The sequence below is a fragment of the Hipposideros armiger genome, unplaced genomic scaffold (genome assembly GCF_001890085.2).
Source record: "Hipposideros armiger isolate ML-2016 unplaced genomic scaffold, ASM189008v1 scaffold_418, whole genome shotgun sequence".
NCBI lineage: Eukaryota > Metazoa > Chordata > Mammalia > Chiroptera > Hipposideridae > Hipposideros > Hipposideros armiger.
In genome coordinates this window covers 1,142,884-1,161,446 of record NW_017731768.1, presented here as the reverse complement: position 1 = coordinate 1,161,446, position 18,563 = coordinate 1,142,884, and the positions used below count along the sequence as shown (strand labels likewise).

The following is an 18,563-nucleotide window of genomic DNA, read 5'->3' as shown; positions in this document are numbered from 1 at the left end:
CATACTAACAATATTCCTAGATTTTTTCAATAGCAAATTAGGGCCTACATTTTCATATATTTTCCTAATGTAAAAAAATTTTAATAATGTCTTAGAAAACCAATTTTTTTTTCCATTAAAAACTATTCCTGTAGTTCAATCATCATTTCTGAAGTTATTTCCGGTTTCTGTAACAATGAGAAAAAGTCAAAAAGGAAGAGGGGAGTATACTGGGATAGATGGAGCAAGACAGAATGAAGGGAGGGAAGATGAGAGCACAAAGATGCCTGGTATATTAGTGAAAGTTAGCTCTTATTTTTCTGAAAGACAATTTTATTGTTATTATGGAAAAATTTCACTATAGGACATTCATCTTACTATGGGAGATAATGATATGATAGGAATGTACTTGGAGCCCAGAAGCAACTCAAATAATGTGTTCCTACACACACAGCTTGTGTACACTCATTATCTGCTTACAATGAAAAATTGTTCTACTAAAAAAGCTTCCATCACCCTATTTATGATGTATCCACATTCTTCTCCTGTAATACAGTGATGCGATGGTAATGATACTTTTGAAAAGTAGGCCACCAATTGAATTTGCCCCCCTCACAACACTTTCCTTCACAAATTATAAACAGGCTTTCCCATTTAAGGATTTGAATGTCTATGTCTATTATATTAATGGAGTCATAAATTGTTCTGTATTTTCTACTTAAATAAAATTTCTAACAACATTTTTTATTACAATAATCCTACAACAATTTAAAATTAAACTGAAAAAAGGGGTTTGGACCCAAATCTAAGATATGAAAATCATTACTTACTGCAGGTACCAGTAATTTCTTCACTTCCTCAACAGCTCTCTTCAGTTTGATCTCTGCTCTGTTTTGAGCGTCTTCCACAGTGATCAGTACATGTAAATCTTCGTTGAGATGCTCCCAATTGGGCTTGCCTCTATTTTGCTCCTCCTAAAAAATTTACAGAGTACACGATTACATTTTTTTCCTTTTCAAAAGAGTGTATTTTTCATAATACTTACCTGTTGCCATTTAAACTATGCTTGAATTATTCTTCTACAATGACATTATAAATCTTTTTAATTATTTTTCTGGCAAAAAACCTGTGTGTGAGCCTAATGGGTCCAATGATAGTTAATTGAACAAATACTTGTTGAACACGTGCTAAATACCAAGCATGGAGCCAGGTACGAAAGATACAGCAGTAGCAAGGCAATCACAACCCCTGTCGTGATCTTATGTCATAGAAACTCATTTATGGTGTCATCCTTAGGTTACCATGAAAAGCATGTTGTTATTTCTGTATTTGCTTATGAGTAAGTGGGAGGTCATCGGGGTTAATATAAGTCAGTCACTTGTCAAGATCACAGAGCTAAAAACAAGCCAATTTAGGAGTTGAATCAAAGCTTTCACTCTCAAATTCAGCGATCTTTCCATTTCATTACCACTATTTTTAACAACACTGGCTGAATTCAAGATTAGGAATAGTATTTTGCAAATAAACATTATTATATAAGAGAAATGCCGTTTGTTTTCAGTATTTCTAGTATTTATGGAAACATTTTGTCATAATCACAATAAAAAATAAATGAACAGTTTTAACTACATTTCCATCACTAGCTTACTTTAAAAACAGTGAACTGTAAGGTCACTCCTTAATTACATCAACCCACAACTACTAGTTCAACAGAGAATATCTATGTTTCACTTCCTCAATATCTTCCAATCACCTTGTGGGGATAGCTCCAGATTAGAAATACTGTCAAGCGACAAAGAGATTTAGAAGTAAAGTTGGCCACATTTCCCTTCCACCTAAGATATAATAATTTCATAATTGCTTCTTGTATTAAGTTTTAGAGATAACATATATTTACAAATAATTTATAATATATAACATAACTTTAAAAAATATTAAACAAAATAAGACTATAAACTTATAAATGTGTGTGTGTGTATGGCTCAGTTCCAAATACCACACAGAAACAATAATAATACCTATTGTTGTTGAACTTCCACCTTAAAGGTCACTATTTACTAAATTGTGAACTTTCAACCAAAGAAAAGTGGTATAAATGAATAAAACTGGTATGGTAAAACAGCCTTCTACTACAACTCATGTTTGCAAAGGCCATGCTAGGAAAAAAAATCTATGGAGCTTAGCCAATCAGAATAGAAACAAGTTCTAACAGTCAAATAGACACTTTTTCCTTTATTTTCTGTTCATATCATTACTATGAAAATGTACCCAAATGTTGTGAGGGGAGATGAGAAACTAGATGAAGCACACCAGCCCATAGCCGGTCATCTAGTGTTCTCAGAGTCACCACAGGGCACTCACAGGCGTACCATAGGGGTACATGAGATTTCAAGGGCAACAGCAATAGTCAATGTCTCGACACCGTGCAAACTTCTATTTCCAAATACTTGACTTTTTCAATATTAAGTCATGCTACATTCCTTCTGATGATGTCATATCTTTGCAACACTATGTTTTCAGTGGTTGCTATAATAAGAAGGAAGTCGATGCAAAAATCAAACTGGAACAGGAAATGAGGGTGGCAGCGTCCTACCTCAGAATGTGAACAATGCCCAAAAGAAACACGCATCCATTAATAAATAATGTGGTTATTTATGAGTAAATTTTTTTTTTCAATTTAAGTTGCTTTGATATAAATACTAAGTTGTTTGGAAGTGACTATATAATAAGAAATATGATTAAATATTTCTTTTCACCTAGGGAATACCATGACAAAAGTCCCAGAAACTAAGGAGTCAATGAGTCAAAAAAACTGGGAACCTTTCGGGTTATCTGTATGTCAAAGAACAGAAAATGTGTATACATACCTCTACTGTGGAAAAAAATCAATTTGTAAATCCAGATTTTAATTTTATGTTGAAATATGCTGACAATATTTTCTCACCAGAATTTCTCTTTATGTATCAATTTTGGGGGGTAGATACATCTAATAAAGTTACTGTATTATTTGATGAACCTAACTAAAAGTGTGTCTATATCCCTATGATAAGATAATTCTGCTTCCAGCCAAGTAACATGAGCAAGGTTTACTCTCCTGCCTGAAATCACCAAAAAATAGGTACAACATAAAAAACAACAGTTCTCAAGGCCGTGGACCTCAGGTGATAAGGACAGTGAGGCTGCGACGGGAAATTGGTGAGGTAAGCCCCACGATTGCCCCAGCTCCCTGGCAAGGGTGCCAGGCTGACTCCCTGGGCAGAGGAGACTGAGCTGAGAATCCAGGGAGACCAAAGCAGTCAGAGGGCATAGGATAGGGTCCTGGAAAAAGCCTCACAGAAAGACAACTCTGGGGACCTGCACAAGGCCCCCCAGCACTCAGCTCAACACTGATGAGGCATGTGTGGGAGGAAACAGCCGAGGACCCAGAAGGAGCCTGCCAAAGGAGACAGAAGTGCCGGGTTCTCACACAGGGCCAGGCTGAAAGGCTTCACGATTCACAGACAGACACTGCATAAAGAACACAGACGGCACTGCCTCAATAATGGGAAATCACTAAACCACAGCTGAGCATCGGTCCAATACTGCCTAATAAATCCTGAAAGCAAGACCTAAAAGGATCAAACTATTTCCAAGTAACTACACTGTCCCAGAACAAAGATGAAGAATACTTACAGAAATACAAATAACCACCCCACAAAGTAAACTCCTCTCTATCTGGCACCTACTCAGAGATTAACAGGCATGCAAAGAAGCAGACGTATATAACATATATGAGAAAAAAATCAATTGAAACCACTCTAGAGCTGATAGGCAAAGACACTAAGAGTGTCTGTTGTAAAAGAAAGATACCAGTGCAGACATATTAAAACAAGCAGTGAGGAACATTTATAATTCAAAATATTTTCAGAAAGGCCTAAGAATAAAAGCTAAAATTACAACTGACTTAACACAGAAGCTTTTATACATGGGAAAGGCAGATGCCAGGGGAAGGGTACTATTTACATGACAGGAACATAGAACAAAGCTGCAGTGTAATCTGACATTGTGCTTTACTGAGGGAATACATCTCTGAGTTATAAAGCACCTTGGTAACACAGACTTAATTGAACAACTCAAGTGCCATTACAAATACAAAAATAAAAGCAGTTACACGTACCCTAAACGTTTGCTTCAAGATAAAGCTTTGCTTACAGTTTTAAAAATTGTTGCAAGAAAATTTATAGACAAAGATGGTGAAATTAATTGTGTACCTTCACTCCCTCTTAAAATTCTTCTAAAATACTGTAGAGTTTAAAATGTACAAACGCGTAAGAAAGAAGAAAATGGGAAAGAAAACAATTTAGAAACCAGAAAGCTAAGTTAGGGACTTCACCCAACTCCAGTGAGAAGGAACCAATTTACACTGCAAAGCCCCTCCCCGCAAAGGCAAAGGAAAATGGCAGCAAGGAAAGCAGGGGGAAGCTAAGGGCTGAGACCAAATAAAAAACTGGCTGAATTTTCACTAAGGAGCAACTGACTCTCCACATCCCTGCCCCCAAAGAGCTGGCTATCTAACACTGATTCCCAGTAAAAGACTAGAAATGTATTCCCAAAGAGTTCCACTCTCTGAAACTGGCTTCTGAGGGGCAACTGACAGGACTTCTCACACACCGAAGGCTGAGGTGCCCAGCTCTCCCCCCACACGCACGGCCAGCGAAGGCTGCCAGTCCACGCACTGCTGGCCGGGGACTGACTGGAAGATGACCTTTCGATGGGGAGTCTGACCAGCCCAACAAACAGAAATCAACCTGAAGAAAGCAACCACTGAGCAGGGAGAAAAACAAAAAAATACTCAGTTAAGAGAAGATACTACATCCTTAAAACAAGTGCAGAACCCTATTAAAAGAATTCAAAACATAAGAAAACAAAACACAAAACAGAAACATAAAAAAGAACTCCTGACAGTAAAAATATGAGAGTAGAAATGAAAAACTGGATAGAAGGGCTACAGGATAAAAACTGAGGAATTCTCCCTCCAACTAGTAGTGAAGACAGACATGAAAAACGTAGAGAATAGTATAAAAATCAGATACTTCAAGAGGTTCAGAAACTGAATGACAGATGTTGCACCAAGGAGAAAGCAGAAGAGAAAAAAAAATCATCCACATAATACATACTTTTAAAAGAAAATTGAAGGATAAGAGCTTCCAAATGCAAGTGCCCACTGACTTCTCACCAGAGTGAACAAATGAGATGATAACTAAAAAAGATCAACTAGTAGCAAGGTAAGCACACAATGTAGCAATAAATATTATCACAAGAATCTCTCTCTTTTAGTTTCAACCTCACCAATCATTAGAGAAATGCAAATAAAAACCACAATGAGAAACCACCTCACCCCTGTCAGAATAGAATGGCCATCATCAATAAATCAACAAACAAGTGCTGACGAGGCTGTGGAGAAAAGGGAACCCTGGTGACTGCTGGTGGGACTGCAGATTGGTGCAGACACTATGGAAATCAGTGTGGAGGTATCTCAAAAAACTGGAAATGGAACTACCTTATGACCCAGCAATTCCACTCTTGGGTATTTATCCAGAGAAACCCAAGATGCTACGTAATTCAAAAAAATATTCGCACCCCAATGTTTACTGCAGCGCTATTTACAATAGCCAAGATATGGAAACAACCGAAATGCTCACCAATAGATGACTGGATTAAGAAACTGTGATACATCTACACAATGGAGTATTACTCGGCCATAAAGAATGAAGTCTTACCATTTGCAATGATATGGATGGACCTAAAAGGATCTCTTAAAGAGTAGGAAGTTGGGGGCAGGTGGCTAGACAGCAGAAGAAGAGAGGCTCATATTTTCCTTATCAGGTCTTCTAGAATTACATATCTTTATCTATGAACTTATCAGACTTCATTTAAAAACGGTTTTAAGATGATTCTACCCAGAAGTCACACTTACCCAGTTGTAGTCATTCTTACTCAGGAAGAGTTAAGGAAATCACTTCAACAATGAGTTTTGAGCCTAGTAACTATTCAATACAAGTATCATTTCTCCCTGTGTTCTCTTTCTGTTTCTTAAACAGATAATGAAGGAAATCTGGAATTGGCAAATACTATAGCAAAGTCTATAAAACATATCCATAGAGGTTCTCTTTCAGTCATAAGCAAACAAGAAATACAATAAAACTATAGGGTGCCTACTTCTCTATTCCAAAATACCTACATTAAGAATCCACTCCTCAAATTTCTCACTTCAACAAATAATTTGGGACCAAAAAAAAAAAAAAAAGGTTGAAATGAAGCAAAGACAAGGGATAACAAAATGGATATATATGAAAAATCATGTACCTCTTAGAAACTGTGGCCCATGAGGCATTAATTTCTCTTTAGAGTTACATTTCAAATATTTCAGGAGAAAACAACTGAGATATTAATGTAGAAAAACAGCTCATTATTTCTAATTATTGTAATGTCTGTTTTATGATCACCCAAAGCAATGGCATTTCATGTTATGTGCCATTAGATCTGCAGCAATACAGAAGAACAACATCAGGGGTTTTGCATCAACATATTTCCAAATATACATTTCTGGCACAGTATCTCCCCCACTGATTTCTAGACCTTCAAATTCAACTGCCAACTGGACATGTGCACATCAGTGTCTCTACAGCACCCTCAACATGTCAAATGAGCTCATCATCTCCCGTCTCTAAACTTATCCACAATTATGTCTCAGCTGTTACTGATCCTGAATAAGAATGAATTTTCTGAGTAAGTGTGGATTTTTACAACCTGAAGACAAGGACCAATTGGTTTTATAGAAAAATCTTTGAAATGCAGCCATAAGCTTGACAGAGAGAGAGGCTATTATAAATTCACCCATTCATTTCAAGCCACACTAACTGCAGGTTCCATTTCCTGCTCACATTCTCTCCTTACTGTTAAATATGACTTCTGATAATGTGTAAATAAATTCTTCTGATACTGTAAATAAATTGGCATATTCCTAAACATGGATTCTGATACCCAGAACTCTTTCCAAGTTGTCACCCATGTCCAGAATGCCTGTTTCCCCTTTAATGCTTACTTTCATTTATCTTTTGCTCTTAGTACCACACTCTAACTTACTCTCTTATTGTAGTTATTAGAAAGCTGGATCCCAGTTCAATACCAGAACCATGCCTCATTGATTCTTACACTCTTGACGGTGCGTATGCACTGACTTAACATATCTGGCCTTAAACAAATATTTACTGACTTCAACAATGAGCCTTTATTGTTGAGGAGCATCATTAAGATCAAGCACCAAACTGCGCATTCCGTCTGCAGCTTCCCCAGGGCTCTGCTGTGCTCTTTACGACTGCGGCTCCGTCCTATCAGCCTCACAGTCTTCCCTGATCACTCCGCTCGGTGTCTGGGCCTGCTTCTTTCTGACCTCCTATTTAAGCTGTCAGGTACATTTCACAATCTTTGACCCTATCTTTTATTCTGAACTTCTCTTCTAGTCACCTCTCCCAGATTTTCTACGATAATGCTGATGAGGTCCGATCTTCATATCCCACTGAGGACAGTGCTTTTCTTTTCCTCTGTCTCACCTCAATACTACCTTACCTTGTTTCAATGTATCAGAAGTCGTCTCTTGTAAGGATCAAGGTCTTTTTTTAAAACTAAAGACTACAGTTATAGCTTAATATAGCAGAGCAAAGTGACAGTAAGAACAAACATATATAATTACTATGTGTAAATATGTTCAAAGCACAAAACCGCTGACCTTTTAATTCAAGGGAGGTTGAAACGACAAGAGAGTATTCAAGGAAATGGAATATAGAATTAAAGCTTAGTGGTATATACAATGACTTTATAATATCATTCATACATGATTATAGAGCAGAGACACGATTACCAATAATTATTTATTATATAGGCTACCTTCTTGACAAGTTTACTATAGAGAAATAACGAACTGCAAGTAACTCAGTCTTTCAGGCGATGATAAACAAAGTGAGAGATGATGATGGTGATGATAACTAGGCTTTTATTAAGCACTACTGCTTGCTGAGTACTATGCTAAGCAACATGCACACACCACCTCATCCGACCCTCCTGACAGCCGTGCGTGCAGCACTAGCATTCTTACCAACAAGGCCCTTGGTGGAGGCAGCCATGGCTTGCCCAAGTCACACACACAGTTAGTGCTCCGCAGGGCAGACGTTCAGAGCCCGCACGCTCAACAACTAATCCCTAATATATGGCATCACCTACATAAGATCCAGAATTAACCAAGCTGCCCTAAGACAGCCTCACATATTAGTGAATGGCCAAGAAACAGAGAACTGAGATCTTGAATATTTAGAATTTTTTCTACTTTACCATTTAACTATAAACCTTTTTTGGGCATGGAATTCTAAGCACATCTTCTCCTCAAAGAATTTTAGATATGACAGGGACTTTGGATGCAGACGTAAAAAAAATTAATTGAGATTTGATAAATTTGTTTTTTTATTTTGGTATTGGTCATATCTCCTAATTCCAAGTCAAGTGTTCTTAACCCATAAATTAATTCTTGAGTAACTCACGCAAAAGAGTATCAAAAACTGGCAGAAAAGCACCTGGTTAAACAGATCTCTTGCACCTACAAAAATGCTTTTTTTCCTAGATGAGAAATTGGCTATCAAATTTCAATGTCACAAATATACAAAAATTATAAGCTTGTAGCCACCTATACAGAATTCCTTCAGTCAAAGATTTCAATAGGTGAGGTTCTTAAAACTAAAATTTGGTCTTAATATACAATGCATATATACATATCTCCAACATAATTACTAACTTAGGGCTAATTAGAACCATTGTCCTGAAACAAGTTCTAACCATTACTTTTCAATAAAATATCCATTTTATTTTTGAAGCTGTTTACAGTGATGTAAAAATAGTGTAAAAAAAAAATTCAACATTTGAGAAACTACTTTTGTTTTTGATTAGCTTGATTAAAAAAATAAGTCACTGCCCTATGAAGTTTAAAATTATGCTCTAATTACAGTATCTGTTTGAACAACAAAGTAATTCTATAACATGAAGCATCAGAACACATTGATTGTCCCAACCCCTGCTGAGAGACTCTTTTAATTATAGATTTGTAGTCGAGCAAATGAACGTGAGACTTCTCCCCGACTATGCTCTTAATGTGAAAGTTCATTTGCCAAAACCTCCTAGATAGGAATCCTGAAGTGTTACATATTTAAGTAAACCAAGATTCTAATAACATACTATTTTAAGCTAAGTGATAAAGTTTAGATGTAAAACCATCTCCGGTTGTACGGACAATCATAAACTAGTTTAGGAACTGTTCATTGGAAAACCGTACATAAGTAGATTTTACATAATTGTTCACTGACTCTAGTTATCAAGTTGACCTCAAAAGAATTTCAAACTTGAACTTGAAACAACAATCATATTTTCAAAGAATATTATTTTCTAATGCTATATGAAGATTAGAATAATTTTATATTCAGGTTGTTGAAATCTTCATCTAGGAAAGCCTTTATAGGCAGCAGGCATGCAATAAATGCTTAAATTAAGCATGATGAAACAATTTCTAAATTCAAAGAACTCTTATTTTAGCCAAAGGTTTTCCAAGTTGGAAACAAAAGGTCTATTCTCAATACTTTTCCTCCACAAGAATATCTCCTACAAGCACAATACTAAAAGACTGCCAGGTAATGTTCTCCTTGCAATTTCCATATATTAATTCTACTAATTTAACTGTAATTAATGCATGTCCAAACTAAACTTATGAATCCCCACTTTTAGACAACTAAGTTTGGTCTGTCCCATTGATGACCAAAAATATTAAGATTTCTCTAGATCAGAGCTGCTTGTAGTATGGGAAAACAATTTTGGAGGTGGCCATTTAGAAACAGAGAGTGAGAACAAATAAAGATCTGGCGGAATATCCTTATGGAAACTTTGGGCTGAGTTACTGTTGTAAAATATTTGAATCTCAGTTTACTCATCTGTAAAGTACAGTATGTCACAGGACTGTGATGAGTTCTAATTGTGTTATATTTGTATAGCACATAGAGAGTACCTAAGATCTCCTAACAGTTGTATAACTGACGTTACCATAGTTTGAAGAGGCTGCTATCTATAATCAAAGAGGAATAAATGTTTATAGGAAATGACTTAAGCAGGAATGACTTATAGAGAAGGGATGACTGAACACACAGCAAATAAACTCACATAATCAGAGGTTATAATTTAGAAAGGTAAAATTTAAAAAGTACTATAGGGCCAAAGAGTACAAGCTTAAGATAATCTATTTTCATTAACTTAGGCAATAAAAATATATTAAACATAATAAATAAAAACACAAAATTATTTTAAGATATAATTTTTAGGAGAAAGAAATTTAATAAAGATCCCCTGTAATGTTTGGGGCTATAGACTGCTTAGCAGATCAAAGCAATGGATGGACTGCCCTCCTCTATACAGGGTTCAGATATCAAACAACGCATAAAGGATAACTATAGTTTCCTAGAAAGAAGAATAAACCATGATTACTTCATGAGCTCTACACAAAACAGATTAGAAGAATAAAAGAATTTACAAAAAAATTAATGAAATTAAAGAATGAGTTTAAATACTACTACTTCCATAATATATTCCCAAGTCACCCCCTCTACCAGAATTCATCTCCCCCAACTTCCTTCCACTGAACTGTATGGTTCTATAATAACAATACTGTAGTAGTGTCTTCTACATCTGGTATACATAGTAGTGAGCCTCTAGAGAGCAAGATGGTTCCTTTACATACATACATACATACATACACACACACACACACACACATACATACGTTTATTTATTTATTTTACAGTGCATTTAAAAATGCCTAAATAAGAGCTTGGTACAGAACCAATAGCTTCATATTTCTCTGTTCTTTGACCCTGCACAAATCTAGACTTGCGTTTCTTTTCTATTTTCATCAGTTTTTCCTGGATATATATTTGTGTATTTGTCTTATTCTATGTGTATACACAGTTTATGAATGAAATAATTGTCACATGTAAATGTACTAGTTTTTCAACATATATACATGCTACCATAAAGAGCACAATACAAATTCATTTAAAAAGCATTACTAGGGGCCAGCTGAGTGGCGCGATGGTTAAGAACTCGCTTGGGATGCCAGAGGGCCCCGGTTCGGATCCCACATATGAGGGCCAGTGACACTGCCCTCCACAGCTAAGATGCTGAACAACAGCTCGGCCTGGAGCTGGGCTGCTGTGAGTCGCCGGCGACGGCGTGGGCTGCAGTCCCTGTGGCAGTGAGCTGCCATGGGCTACCGTGTGTAGCCAGCAGCCAGCGTGAGCGGCCAACAGCCGCAGTGAGCGGCCGTCCAGAAGCCGGCGACTGATCTGCCTCGCCCGGGAAGAGCGCAATGATGGTGCCAACTTGGGCCAGTGAAGCAACGTCCTCCACAACTAGATTGAAGAACAGAAAACGACAGCAACTTGTCTGTTCCCCTTCCCCCAATTCCCCAGCACTGTTCCCATCCCCCCAATTCCCCAATAAAAATCTTAAAATAAATAAATAAATAAATAAAAATAAAAAATAAATAAAAAGCATTACTAAATTCATCCTAGGCTTTTTAATCATTATGCATTTCTTAACACATGCTAAACACAGTCCTTATCTATCACAAACCATTTACCCAACATATTCGGCAAAATGCTCTTTATACAGTAGTGCTTAAGACATCTGGAATTAAATTTCTATATTATAAACTGAAAATATCAAGTAAAGAAAATACGCTGGTTCACTGATTACTAAGCTCTTAAGCCATGTGGTGTCTTCTTGTGCATTTTACACGTGTACTTTTCTATGAAGGTTAGGGAAAATAATTAAATATCTGAAAAACTCAATTCAAGATCTGTAAAGAAAAACAGCAATCAAGCACTATCAAAACAGAGTATTTTACCTGCCACCTGTAAAACTGAAATAAAAACACACAAAATAAAGACATGAACCAGATGAATGAACAAGTATAAGCAAAGTAAGGGTTATCTAGAAGAATCCACTTCTAGCCGGCCTTACTTCCTGACGCAAAGATCATAGCCTAATGTAATAAAATTAGGATTTCCAAATGTAAGATACAAACAGCACATGGTCCATTACGTTACAGTCCTGGAGGACCATGAGACAGAAGGTAAAGAGCAGCTCCACTACTTCTCATCGTTACTTTACAATGTGCTGTTCAACCTAATGCCACTATGAATATTTACAGCGTTCATATTGCCCATATATTAATTCACAGATGCCATCATGTAATCTTGAACCCATCAGTGATAAAATGCATCAAAAATATAATTTTGTAGAATAATGACTTTTATTTGTGACTACTGATTTAGGAACGTGTATCTGTGTGTAAGGGGGAGAGCTATATTGTCCTAACGGTAAAGAAAAAAAAGCATGAATCTGTAATTGTTTTACAATCCATGGGGTTAAGCACCTATCAAGTATTCACATTTCCTTACTGATAACTGGAGTGTTAAGTTTGTCCCAAATCTTAAATCATCATTTGCTCAATGTAGAATAAAGAGCAAATAAAAAGAACTGGTTAAGTAGGAAGGCAACAAACAAGAAGGCCTCTCCCCACTCACTGCCCTCCAGAAGTGGACAGGGGCCATAACAGTGAAGAACAGACTAGAACGCCAGCCTTCTTTCAGCCTCATTTCAGTTTTCTCTGCAAACTTGAGCAACTCATTCATATATTCATTTATTTATTTCATAAATTATTTGTTAAGGTTTTCTACTCCACAGAAGGCACTCTGCTAGTAAACAAGGCTTATGACAGGTAACAGGACAGACAGGCAAGCCCTCAAAAAGCTTACAGGCTAGCAAGGGAGCCATACATAATAACAGAAGAGTTATTGTAACTGAGATGAGTGACAGACATCAAATTTGCTGTACTATAAAAGTGCATACTAGGCCTGACTGATCTAGTTTATAACTATCTCCTGAACATTTATTTCCTCATTTGTAAAGGTTACAGGGTTGTGAGGATTAAATGAAAGACAGAATGTTCAAGACAGTGACTAGCTTATAAACACTTGTACTATGTAACTCCTACCACCCTTGCTTCCTTCCTAGGACTTACTTAAAACATGGCTTTCCAGACAACAGGGATTGCCTTTAATTCCACTGCAGAACTTATCTCCTGTCACTATGCTAATATAATCAAGTACCAGGCAAGTCCCAGTTTCTCAATTACAAATCCTCAAAATCAAAGTCACAGTAAAAAAATTAATAAAACTAATTAGGAATTAACCAATGACTCCTCTAGATTAAAAAATACAGGTGCCCACTTCAAATTACCTGGGATGTCATAATTCTTTTTTAGTGGTTACTTTAACCTTGGAAAGTTTTAGAGTTAAGATTAGAATGATAAGGGCCGGCCGAGTAGCTCAGATGGTTGAGTGTGAGCTCTGAGCAACAGGGTCGCCCGTTTGATTCCCATATGGGTCAGCTGAGCTGCCAACAGGTAGCAGGATGGCTCAGCTGGTGAGAGCACATGCTCCTAAAAACAAGGTTGCTGGTTTGACTCCACATGGGATGGTGGGCTATGCCCACCCACAACTAAGATTGAACATGGCACCTTGAGCTGAGTGGCCGCAAGCTGCTGACAGGTGGCCGGATGGCGACTGGACTTGGATCTGAGCTAGCTGCGCCCTCCACAAGTAAGATTGAAGGACAACAACTTGGCTGTTCCCCTTCCCCAATTGCCCAACACTGTTCCCCTTCCCCAATTCCCCAATAAAGTCTTTCAAAAAAAAAATATTAGAATGATAAAAATAAATCAAACCCATGGTGAAGTCTTCGTGTGTTTATTATCTGAAGTATTTGTAACAGTTAAGATTATCTGGAAAATTAAAGTATTTTAAGATTACCCTTCTGATTTCCAACTGAAAAAAATATAGACAGATACACACAACACACCCCGGACATTATCGGGGTGGGTCAGAAGCATCTATATTTTTAAAAAGCTCTGCAGCTGGTTCCAATGCACAGCCAGGTAGCACTAGGTATTACTACTGTGAAGAACACACCTCTATACTTCTAGGCTAATAATTTGGATGACATGATGTCTGATGGTGACCAAAAACATAATACTCAATTGTCCAAATGATTAACATCATGAGCAAACTTCTTTCTTTTCCTAATAATTCCGAAGTGTTGACGTATATTTCACATTTCTATAATTCTCAGTGGGTAAAAAGCAAGGATAATTTTATCTAATTATGAAAACTAGGTGAACCCAGGGTTCTCTAAGCTTACGTTTCTCCTATATTACACCACCTCTATAATCCAAAATCTATAAAATCCATGAATTTTTCCATCTTTTATTAAAATTTGTCTAATAAAATAGGCATTTGCCACATAATGGCCTTTCAGTCAATGATGGACCCTATAATGACGGTGGTCCCATAGGAATTTTCCAGTTCCATTATAACCTTATCACCTAGTAAGACATAGCTGTCTTCTCATTGTAGTGCCAAGATTGCAAAACTCAACAAGGCAAAGAATTTCGACCTGGGTTTGGATGAGAATGACACTGAGTAGCTCCTAGCGGGGGATCCTGGGGAACTAACTATTACAGTTGTTGGAATTGGAACAGGAACGCACAGTTAAAGAAGAGGCAAGAGAAAAGAAAACTGCAGAGAAGAAAAAGAAGAATCCCCAAGGAAATTCACAGTGAAGTGTTTAGCAGAAACTTCTGCAGACCTCAGCAAGCTCCTTAAATAAAAGGTTTGAAAACATGGACTCCAACACCAAAAGGATTTTATGAATAGAGAGGGGTGTTCATGGTACATTATCTGCTTACAAGCATATCTATGATGAAAAAAAGAAAACCAAGAAAACTACGACGGTCATATTTCCAAAAAGAGTGACACTTTTGCAAGAGCCTCAGGCAGGCCCTTTGGGAGGTGTTCCAGAAGAAGGCACTGCCGTTACAGGAGATGGCAGCTCCATGCATGTATTAACCCTGAAGACCTTCCAGTGGGACAAGGCGTGGAGGGAGAGTCAGTGATACTGATGACTGCGACCCTGGGTAGGCCTAGAGATATATATGTGTGTGTGTGTGNGTGTGTGTGTGTGTGTGTGTGTGTGTGTGTGTGTGTGTGTGTGTGTGTGTGTGTGTGTGTGTGTGTGTGTGTGTGTCTCTGTCTGTCTAATTTTTAACAAAAAAAAGTTTAAAAAGTAAAAAAATAAATAAATAATAGGAAAAAGCTTATGAAGTAAAGATATGGAGAAAATATTTCTATACAGCTGTAAAATATATTGTTTTAACCTAAGTATTATTACAAGAGTCAAAAAGTTTTAAAAAGTTGAAACATTTATAAAGTACAAAAGTTAAAGTAAGCTAAGGTTAATTTATTATTGAAAAAAGAAAGTTTTCTTTTCTTTCTTTAATAAATGTAGTACAGCCTAGGCTTACAGTGTTTATCAAGTCTACAGTAGCTAGCATACACAGTCATGTCCTTGGCCTTGACCTTCATACACCACTCACTGACTCACCGAGAGCAACTTCTTGTCCTGCAGGCTCCATTCATGGTAAGCACCCTAAAAGGTATACCATTTTTTATCTCTCATGCTGTATTTTTACTATACTTTTTCTATGTTTAGAGAACAAATACTTCCCACCGTGTAACAACTGCCTACAGTATCCGTACAGTAACACGTGGTACAGGCCACTAGCCACACAGCCTGGAGTGTGCAGCAGGCTGTACCACCTAGGTGTGTGTAAGTGCGCACTCTATGAAGCTGGCCCGACGACAAAATTGCCTAAGGATGCATTTCTTAGAACGTAACTCTGTCTTTAGGTGACACATGACTATATTAACTACAAAAAGTGGTATCTTTCTTATAACCCTTTACTATAATTTGATTAGCAAAACATAACCATAAAAGTGATGTAGTTAATGCAGCACAATATATAATGCAATTTTCCTTTTCTCTTAAGGATACTGAACTATTTTCACTTCTTGTGAGTACTTCTGAAATATAACTGACTCAAGAGTAAGACTGCTAAGTACATTAAAAAATGTTAATAAATTGGAAACATTTTTTAAAATTATTCTTCATGACTTAAATGGGCTTCAACACAGTCTGAATACAAGTAGGCATGAACACAACCAACATCACTTCCAACATTTGCACCTAGTAGGTGGTGGTCAAGCTAAAATAGGGTAATTTAGAATAGTCTCTTCCCCTTTTTTATTAACTCTGTAGGGGCTTAATAGGTACAAAAAGCTGTATGAATGTCTTTTCTCATCAATTATAGTTAAAGCCTTTTTTCATGAATTATAGTTATGCATCCGACATTTACAACTTCCCTGAAAACTGTTTAACTATTTGCTAACTAAAACCTGGCCTGTTACACTAATGACTTTTTATCTCTACAAAATGACATTTTTAATATATTTTATACATTATCCAATGTTATAATAGTTAATGCTCAAGTTAAGTGTTAATCATTTTGTTATTTTTATATTTTACTGTAACTACCTGAGAATTCAACTATATCAGCCAAGCAAAGAGTACTTTCTCAGCAGAATTAAATAAATAAATAATAAATAAATAAATGTTCAGAGAATCCATGTTTTGTTTTATCAGAAATAATTTCAGGCATGTTCAAGTTTCCAAGATATGGAACTAAAGTGAAATTCTTTTAAATTCCTCTTCCTGTTACCAACTGAAATCCATATAACTATATAATCAAAAAGTTATTATTTGCTTCAACGTCTTGATAAGAGCTTTAAAATGTTTTCTTGGTGACCAAGAACAGTGCATTACTTGTCCACTAGTGATTAAGACGTATCTTACCCCGGATGAGATTTGCTTGGACAGGACAAGCACGGCCATGCTTTCAGAACACCCTTGCTCTACCTCCTCTTAATTAACTAAGAAACAGACGCTATCCACCACCTAACTGAAATATGAAGCCAATGAAAACCATTTTCTGAGGTATAAAACAACTTTATGACAACCGTATGAACTCACTGCAATGCTTATGAATTAAGCTACCATTAACAATTACTGTGGTTAATTTTGAGAATGAGGTTCAATTTAAATAATGTTAATAGTAACCATTATAATGCAGAAAACATCTTTTGAAAAATCAGCACAGATATGATATTTAAGGATCTACCAACTGCCTACATTCTAAAACAATAAATATAAAGACACTGAAGATAATCCTTCAGTAATTTAGTAACAATGAATGGCAGATATCACCAACCTCACTTTACAGATGAGGAAATTTAGACAGAGCAAGTCCTTCACCCAGTAAGCAAAAGACCCAGAGAAACAGAAAGCCAACCTGACCCTTCCCCTCACGTCCTCTGGACTCGGCCACAATGGAAGAGCGTTGTTCACTGAACCTGTACTTGTTCTCAAGTCCACCTGGAACCTGACATTCTCTCAGGCCCCCTTTTTGTCAAGTTGTCTCAAGAGCTCTTTCATCCTGAATTTCTCTTGCAGTCCTACTCATCTGATTCTTATTAATGACAGATTTTTATAAGGCAACTCTATATATCCATAAATTTCATCTTTTCATTTCTACTATAGGCTACTTAAAGTTAGGATTCCTGCCCAATGCTTCTAAGATTATTCCTCACCCTCAGATGTTTATTTAGTGAAGTGAAAAGAATCTCGTGGGTAATGGGAGAGAAAATACCATGCTGAATGAACACAACTCCATACCTAGCTCAGCGCTTTAATTTTATCTATAGAGCAGAACATGTGCCAAAAGAGATCCTCAGAGAACATAAAGCCCAATGACCACTTTCATACTACTCTAAGAAGACTAAGAAATACTGAATAAATTCATGCAGCCATAAAAAACGCAAGCCTCTGTAAACACCCACTGCATTTGGGAAAGCTGGACACAGGGGACTTGGTGTGGCCTTCCGAGGCTTATCTCATGGGGTGTTGCCAAAACACAAACCTGACAGACACGCTTAGGGGAGAAAAATGAATAGATAGAATTCATTTGATTGTCTCTGAAAAATAAGAGCGTTGTATTCTAATTAGTCCATCCTGAAAGAACTGATTCTTAGTAGTCAGTAGAAACTCTTACACAATAAATTAAAGGCTAATCCTCAAAATCTGCAGCTCATAAAATGCAAACAATTTATCTACAAATACAAATTTAACCTTAATGTTAACAATTAATAATACCTACACGTATATCCCTTGCTCAAAGAAATACAATATAATTCAATATCAATAACCAAAATAAAGCGAATTACTATGTAAGAAGAGTCAGTTATCAGGGCGTGTCAACTTAGTTAAACTGAACTACAGTGCTGTTTGCAATTAGGACTAGCAATAAGGTGTATTCCTTCCCAAGAGATGGAGGACAAAAGGGACACAGTGGGGCCGGCCGAGTGGCACAATGGTTGGGAGCTGGCTTGGGACGCCAGAAGGCCCCGGTTCGGATCCCACATATGAGGGCCAGTGACACTGCCCTCCACAGCTAAGATGCTGAACAACAGCTCAACCTGGAGCTGGGCTGCTGTGAGTCG

General features: G+C 37.0%; 1 protein-coding gene across 6 annotated transcripts in view; it reads right to left on the bottom strand.

Moving 5' to 3' along the window:
* Positions 1 to 18,563, bottom strand: part of QKI (QKI, KH domain containing RNA binding) — a 149,205-nt gene that overhangs the window by 41,498 nt on the left and 89,144 nt on the right. For all 6 annotated transcript variants that reach the window (XM_019664251.1, XM_019664252.1, XM_019664250.1 and 3 more), the window contains exon 4: positions 810 to 953. In XM_019664251.1, the coding sequence (XP_019519796.1) occupies positions 810 to 953 (144 nt within the window). The remainder of the gene's footprint in view (positions 1 to 809; positions 954 to 18,563) is intronic.